Source organism: Tenrec ecaudatus, chromosome 7 (assembly GCF_050624435.1).
Source record: "Tenrec ecaudatus isolate mTenEca1 chromosome 7, mTenEca1.hap1, whole genome shotgun sequence".
Lineage (NCBI taxonomy): Eukaryota > Metazoa > Chordata > Mammalia > Afrosoricida > Tenrecidae > Tenrec > Tenrec ecaudatus.
In genome coordinates, this window is record NC_134536.1 from 137527818 (window position 1) to 137536282 (window position 8465).

General features: G+C 45.9%; 1 protein-coding gene across 4 annotated transcripts in view; it reads left to right on the forward strand.

Annotated features, from left to right (window-relative positions):
- FKBP5 (FKBP prolyl isomerase 5) overlaps window positions 1-5945 on the forward strand; it is a 117692-nt gene extending 111747 nt beyond the window's left edge. For all 4 annotated transcript variants that reach the window (XM_075555210.1, XM_075555211.1, XM_075555212.1 and 1 more), the window contains 2 exons: window positions 2951-3190; window positions 4801-5945. In XM_075555210.1, coding sequence (XP_075411325.1) covers window positions 2951-3190; window positions 4801-4911 — 351 coding nt within the window. In that variant the 3' untranslated portion in view covers window positions 4912-5945. The remainder of the gene's footprint in view (window positions 1-2950; window positions 3191-4800) is intronic.
- The last annotated feature ends 2520 nt before the right edge of the window (window positions 5946-8465 follow it).

Genomic DNA, 8465 nt, shown 5'->3' on the forward strand with positions numbered 1-8465 from the left:
GGATGTGACTTCTGAGCTTTCGGCGTTTTAATATAATCAGCTGCAATTGCTCACGCACCCCAGCTATCCCATGGGTTCCCAAACTTTTTTGGCTGACTACCCCCTTTTCAGGAAAAAACAAAACCCAAACTACTCGGCCCCCCTGGCAATTACAGGCGTTTGTACTGGAGTTGGTAATCCAGGATAAAGGGTTGGCATCTGCTTTTGCAGCCCCCTGGGGCAGTGCCAGTGCCCCCACCCTCTTTGGGAAACACAGAGAGATAATACAATTCATCTTTTATTACTGTCATGTTTATCCACTGATCAGAAACACACAGAAAGGCCCAGGACACATCAGCAGCTCTCCGCGTGTTCACAATATCTTCACATATTATTATCTACTAATGTTCACAACCATATTATGAATACTGTTCCTGGTCCCTTAATAGGTTCTTCATGACAGCGGTTTATAATAGGCACTGTTCTGATACTTCTCTATGGCACCTGAGGCTGACTTTTATTATTATAGGTCGTTAGTCTCAAAGTGAATAGTGTGTATTCCATTTGGGTAAAAGCTAATTATTGGACATTGCTAAAAGATACGCATAAAGGGATTAAAAATAGTACAAGAAGCAGCAGCAGTTCTGATTCGTATTTCCCTTACAAGGTTATTTTGAGGGAATCAATATGTTTTTCATTGTGCCACTAAACATTTTCCTGAGGAAGGAATGCTATTATTAAGTACATTTTTTCATTTTATGCTTCTTCTTACTGTTATAGAAGCAATGTAGAATTAAAACTCACCTATTACAGAAATATCCAAGCAGATTTCCATCCACTGGAAACCCTGTTGGCCTCTCCCACGGCCGGTCGTTCACTTTGTACACATTCTTACTCCTTCTGGTTTCCCCAGGCAGGGTAGATTGCGGGGTATAATTTTAGATGACAATCTATAGACTTCCAGATAGATTCCAGTGGATGTCGTCGTTGGGTGCCATAGAGTCACTTATGACCACAGGGACCCCCTGCGTAACAGGACGGAGTCCTGCCCAGCCCTGAATCGTCCTCTCAAATGCTCCTGTGCCCGGGCCCACTGTCGCAGACACCCTGTCCGTCCGTCTCATTGAAGGCCTTCCTCTTTCGCTGCCTCTCCAATTTATCAAGCATGACGTCCTCCTCCAGGGACTGACTGGTCTCTACTGACAACACGTCCAAAGAGTATAGGACGAAGCCCCGCCATCCTTGTCTCTAAGGAGCACTCTGGACAAAGAGGACAGGCTTGTTTGTCCTTTTGGCAGCCCATGGTACTGTCAGTATTCTTTGTCAGCACCGTAATGCAAATGCATTATCTCTTCTTGGGTCTTCCTCGTTCAACATCCACCCTCTATGCAGATGAAGCAATTGACCATGCCACCCCCCCCTTGGGTCACTTCAGTCCTCAAAGTAACATCCGTGCTTTCCAACACTCTGCAAAGGGTCTTGTGTAGCAGATTGAATGGCTCGAGCTTTCTAAAACTGGGAGAGCTTTCCACGCCGGATCAATCCATAAAGCACACTCCTTCTTTTAGAAAACCGTTTCGTACCCATTGTATAGCTCCATCACCCCCACGGGCACATTTTTAGGGTTTGGGAATTCCCAATTATACCGAATCTGCCTTGCACACTGGTGAGGTTATTACTACAGGATACATGTCTAGAAGTGTAAATATTGGGTCAGAAGACATGAACGGATCATACAGTATAGTATATGCTATCCTTGAGTATGATCCGTGCTTATGTGCCTTGTTGACCATGTTGTTTCTTCTGTAAGGAATATTGTCCTCTCACCTCCCTGATAAGATCATGTGTCCCTTCTTGGTTGATTGTTTGACAGTTAGGGGGTCTGTTCGCCTTTGGCTTCCGGCTCCGTGGACGGATGGTGTCTTTGTCTAGCTAGCATGGGAGTTCTATGGTCTATGTTGTTGGATCTGCCTTCCCTGCCACATTGGTGCTGCTGTGTATCCTTGAGTCGAGTCCAGCTCTGAGCGACTTGCCCATGAGGTTCTACATATCAATGTAGATCTGTACATTGATTTTCTACATATCAATGTAGATCTGTACATTGATACATATCAATTCAATCCGTGGAGAACTTACTTTTGTGCGTTTGAGATAAAGTAGTTTGTTACGTAATGATTACAAGTTGGGCTGCTAACCTTAAGGTCAGCAGCTGGTCCTCAGGAGGAAGGGGGGGGGCTTTCCACTCCCATAAAGAGTCACGGTCTCGGAAGGGTGTCTTGGGTCTAGAGGGTCACTATGGGTCAGTGTTGAGTCGGTGGCAGGGAGTTTAGTTTTTTTGTTTTGTTTAATTGTATGCAAATGGCCACCATTTCGATCCCAGTTCCTATAAAGTTAATCCTTTCTCTAGGAATATACGTTATCGCCTTGTATAAAGTTTTCCCATGAATGTACACGATCGCCTTTGTCTTCAGTAAAGGTATTTGTGCGCATACTGTGATAGGCCTTGCTTCTGAAATCTTTGCTCTGTTACAATGATCTGTTAGTCCCTGCGCCCCAAATCACGCAGGTTTACATTTATTCGTCTGTAGCAGGTTTTGTCCATGAGGAAATCAATCACTCATTCTTTTCCTTTCGTCCCCCCCCCCCAGATTTTCTCAACCCCCCTTGGGCACTTACTTCTGATAAACCATAAAATGAGCCCTTCAAGAGCCCCCCTTCCCAAGTCCTTTGTAGAAATCACATTCAATACATTCAATACAGAAATCAATTTGAGTGTCTATTGTACTCTGATAAGAAGTGCATAATTATTTCCGCACCTTCTTTGACTGATGTGTCTTCTAAGTCCCTTGGGCAAAGGACTTGGGCAAGTGACTTGGGAAGAAAAGAAGCTACTTCCTTATCAAAATCCCCACAGGTGACAAGAGTGACCCTCATCCCTCCTAAAATAGTGCCCCTCTCTTCACATGCATAGGCTCTTGGACTGGACAGTGCCAATGAGAAGGGCTTGTACCGGAGGGGGGAAGCCCAGCTGCTTATGAACGAGTTTGACTCCGCCAAGGGGGACTTTGAGAAGGTGCTGGAGGTGAACCCCCAGAATAAAGCCGCGAGGCTCCAGATCTCCATGTGCCAGAAGAAGGCGAGGGAGCACAACGAGCGGGACCGCCGGGTTTATGCCAACATGTTCAAGAAGTTCGCCGAGCGGGATGCAAAGGTGTGTGCAGGACCCCTGCCTTCACATAGACCCCTGGGCTCGCTGGTCTGTACAAACTCAGATGCGGCCGAGGGCCGGGGAGGACCACCCTAGTGGCGTGAGACCAGGGAAAAGGAGCTCCGATCTGAAGCGGGTTTGGATTCAGTGGTTGAAGCTGGCGCTGCCTCTCTTCACGGGCACCCATTTGTGAGGCCCGGGCATGTCCTTCAACCGACTAAGGAGCCAGTGGGCTCTCGAAGCCTTTGTCATTGCGAGCACTCCCCGGCGTGCTTTGTTTTGGTCCCCTACCCACTCTCAGCTAATACTTCTTAGTTGGGTCTTCCGATTTTACCAGGAAATGGGCCAGGGTGGGGAGGCCCCTGCCCCATGCCCTCTGTCCGGAGGATTGAAGGCCAGCCTGACAAACGGGGTAGGAGAGGGCTGTGTGGGGAGAAGGCAGCTTTCCTTTCAGTATCGCTGTAGACCCGGCCTGAGGGCTTCCTTGACTCTGACTCTAGGCCTTGACTATCAGCTGCAAGGCAGTTCTTGCAATCAGGGAAATGTGCCTGCCCCTCTGTTCACACTCACTCACTCACTCGCTCACTCGCTCACTCACTCACTTGCTGTCATCGAGTTGATGCCAATGGATAGTTACTAAACTTACCCCGTGAGTTTCCGAGACTTTAAATGTTTCGGGGAATAGAAAGCCTGCCCCGTGTTTTTCCTTTGGAGTGCCTGGTGGTTTTGAACTCCTGACCTTGCAGTTAGCAGATCAATGCATATCTATATGCCACCCAGGCTCCTTTGCACAGCTCTGGTTCACCCAAAGGGGGGCAAACCTATGTAAAGTCATTAGAATGCCCTCCCTCTCTTTAAAAAAAAAATCATTTTATTAGGGGCGCATACAACTCTTATCACAATCCATACACACATCCATTGTGTAAAGCACATTTGGACATTCTTTGCCCTCATCATTCTCAAAACATTTGCTCTCCATTTAGGCACCTGGCATTAGCGCCTCATTTTTCCCTCTGCCTGCTCCTCCCTCCCTCATGATCCCTTGATAATTTATAAATTATTATTTTGTCATATCTTAGCCTGTCCAATGTCTCCCTTCATCCACTTTTCTGTTGTCCGTCCCCCAGGGAGGAGGTCATATGTAGATACTTCTAATCGGTTCCCCCGCCCTCCCCCCACCCTCCCCGTATCGCCACTCACACCTCTGGTCCTGAAGGCTTCATCCGCCCTGGATTCCCTGTGGTTCTAGTTCCTAGCTGTACCAGTGTACATCCTCTGGTCTAGCCAGATTTATAAGGTAGAATTGGGATCATGATAGTGGGTGGGTGGGGAGGAAGCATTTAGGAACTAGAAGAAAATTGTATGTTTCATCGTCGCTACCCTGAACCCTGACTGGCTTGTTTCCTCTCCGTGACCCTTCCATAAGGGGATGTCCAATTACCTACAGATGGGCTTTGGGTCCCCACCCAGCACCCCCCCTCATTCACAATGATACGATAGAATGCCCTCTCTTATACTTGGTCAACGTGCACCAGGAGCTGGGAATTCACTGAACATCTCAGTCTTTCACCTTTAACTTCTTTCACTCCCTTGGGTTTTCAATCCTTCCTCAGGAAGAAGCCAGTAAAGCCATGGTCAAGAAGCCGTCAGAAGGGGTCACCAATGAAAAACCAATGGAAAGCCAAGCGATGGAAGAAGGAAAACCGGAAGAAGACCGAGTATGACACCACGCTAGGAGGGATGAGCTCCTAAGGAACTCAGCCTCCTCCTCAACGGGCTGCCACCCAGCTCAGGACGAAGCAGTGTTTAACGTTCATGCGTGTCATGGTCTGTGTGATTCTGGAAGCACATGGCACAAACCAGTAGCTTCCCCAAAGCATCCACCCTGCTGCTGCCCAGCACACTCAAGGAGGGGTAGCATGGGACCACTCCCAGAGGAACAAAACCCAGAACGGACCGTTGGTGTGGAGAGACTGAACCCCCAGACCAAGTCCAGCCCATTTCAGTTGATGGCAACGTTCAACGTCCTATCCCGGGTCCCTTGAGATAATCCTTATCAAAGACGAGGCCATCTGTTGCATTTTACATGGGATTGTATTTAATTGCGCTGCAGAATCCTGGGGGTGGGGCTGGGGGCGGGGAAGGCGTAATGAATTTTTCCTTTTCTGCAGTGGGTGGGCTCGGGACAGAGGGATGACATTTTATGTTTTCAAGTGTCAGAAGGGCTACAAATGCTGCAGTTGCATTTTTAACCAACAGCATCCGCAGTCCAGGGGCCTGGTCTCCGCTCAGGTACCCCGTGGCATCGCTGAACTTGAAAGCCGACAGCTCAGAGGCCACTGCTCTCTGCCAGACCGTCCCAGACGCCCTCCCCAGTGCAGGCTCCTGGCCACGAGGCCCCGCTGATCCCAGCGGAGGAGTCCTGCCATTCCTTAGACACGTTTCGGCAACGACAGTGAGCAGAAGGGAGTTCTGGATTGGCTTTCCCTGTTTGGGATGCGGTTCTGAGTGGCTGAAATGTGAAACTGGCCATCCAAATTCGGTGTCCCTCCTCCCCTCGCCTCAATTCCTTTAAACAATGTTGAGTCCAGTTCAGCCGCTAGCACCGCTGCAGTTCCGCTGATTTCCATTCCCGTCTTTATTACAAAGAACCTCAGATGTGCTTTTAGTCTCTCAGACCTGGAGTAGATTTATTTACATTTCCTTTTAGGATTGATATAGCTATGTTTGTCTTTTTTTTTTTTCTTCAATTATTGGCTCATACCATCAAGTCATTTCTGACACATAGCTACTTTGTATGGGGTTTCCAAGGCTGTGAATCTGTACAGGGAGGTTCACCTCATCTTTCTCCCTCAGAGCAGCTGATGGGTTTGAACTGCCAACCTTGTGGCTTAGCAGCCCAGTGCTGACCTGGTTGAACCGCCAGGACTCCTTACTGGTGTGTGTGTGTATACTTGCGTGTTTGTGTACATACATGTATACACATATGTACACGCTCCTATCATGCAAAAAATGGGGGCACTTTTATTACTAAGTAGTTTTTAAAATATCTTGGAGGGTTGGAAAAAAATCCTTCTACATTAAGGGTTTTACTTGTGGTTTTGACAGTCAATAGCCACCCCCCCACCTCACCCCTCCCATTCTATGCTGATAGCTTCTTTGTTTGGGGTAAGTTGTGAACAAGGATGGGAAAACGTTTCCAATGCAGGTACATCTAAGCTAAATTCCAGAATTTGGGCGTTGAATTAGCACAGGTCTCAAAATAAGCATGCATGTGGTGTTCGTCCTGTGGTATGTGGCCTCACTTTTCCACAGCCTCGTAAATGCGCCAGGGAATATGCATTTGACAGCCCACAGGGCCAGGCCCTCAAACCCGGGCGGCTCACTTTTTACATCCTACAGGAACACTTGCAGTTATATTTTAGATCAGTTTTTATCTTCACGGAGGTTTCAACAGTTAGGACTCACCTCAAAACCTAAACATGACATTGTTTCCTTCCGTACCATTGCTGTTCTCCATGGAACAAATGGAATGCCATTGAGTTTTCTCCTTCCACTGAATGAATACCCTTCACGTCTCTCATTTATGCTTCTGTTTCTTTTCATGGAATATTTCCCAAAAGCCTAAATCTCACTTAGGAAATATGACAAATGAAAATCTGTCTTGCTGCTTTTCTTAATGGCTTGGTGTTTATAGTTCTGTTGACGAGAATGTGGTTCCTGTGAGGCTAAGGGTGAGATTGCAAGAAACAAACAAAAATGCTCCTCCCCAATCAGACTATCCCAGCCAGCTGTGACCCGTGTGGCCCGTGGGGCAGATCACAAGGAGGGGTGAACATGCCTGTTTGCAGGGTCTCAGTAGTTCTCAGCAGACAATTGAAAAGTGCCCTCACCCCTTTAGAAAAAGCCAGTTCACATATTCTTGAACCCAATTCAACAAACTGCAACAAGTTATGGAGATACTAGCTGATATTTCTGAACCATAAACTGCATGTAGAATGGTCAATTACCACACAATGGAGTAAAAACAAACAAGATTATTTTGTTCGTTTTGTTATGGTATTTTTTGTTTTTTTTTAAACCGTCATTTAGAAGTACTTTTTTGAATCCCCTAAATAAAATTCGAAAACAAAAATGATTTCCCGTTGTTCTTTCTTATGCATAAATGGTCTAAACTGATGGGGTCAACTTGAAAACCATGAGACACCAGAAGATTGGCCAGCGTGATTCTGAAGTCAGCATTTGGGTAAAGACAATGCAGTTTTGTCAAAAATGATCCAAGTAATTGGGAAAATAAGAGCTTGGGCTTGTTTTTCTCCACCAGTGTACATGCCACTTTTCCAATGGACTGTACTCTCAGTTCATTTCAGGAAGTAGAGATGTTTCATTGCGTCCTTCAAAAGACTATGAGTAGTAGCTTACAGTCATATCTCAGTTACTGTTCTGTGGTGAGCCTCCTTTTATTTTACTATGAAAATAATATGTTATCCTTGAGAGTTCACAGAAGAACTTTCTGTCAGGACTGGTACACAACCCCACATGTATATTTTCAATATAGAGGGACTTGGAGCTAGCCCCGTTAATCTTAGATGTATTCGCACATTTTTTTTTCAATGTCATGGTACCATAATTCCAACAATCATTTATTTGGTATCAATATACAGCACTCCTAGATCTTAAAGGTAAAACGGCAGAATTTGAAGTCAGAAGACAATCTTTGGGCAAATTACTGAGTGACAACTCTTTCAGGTTCAGCTTTTTAAAGAATGACTGTTCATGGGAGGCAAGTAGCAACCAACAGTTTTTGAGATGATAGTGACCATGGGATAGCCAAAAATAAACATTAGGTATTTAAATTCTCAGATTCAATGCTACAGGTATGAAGGATCCGTAATTTGGAAGCCATCTACTGAATTAAGTTGTACCATTAAATCCGTGCCTGCATATTGGTAAAACAACAACAAAGACAAAGTCTCACTCACTACTGTCAAAGTCTTGGATTCGGTGGTGGTGAATAGTCAGTCAGTCTAAGTAAGCATGCTAGGTTGGTTCCTCGTGGTAAAAGCTAAACCTTCCTCAGTTTCGAGTGGTTAAATTAGTTGGGTTGTGGGAGGAAAGCAAATTGGCCATCACCAGTACATAATAATTAAATACATTATAATCGAGATACTTCCTGAGGAAGCAGATACATGACTTTTCAAAGTTTACACATTAAAGGCAAGATTTAGTTGCTGACGTCAGTGATCGCCTGGAACAGGCAACTTGGGCCCATTTTTGG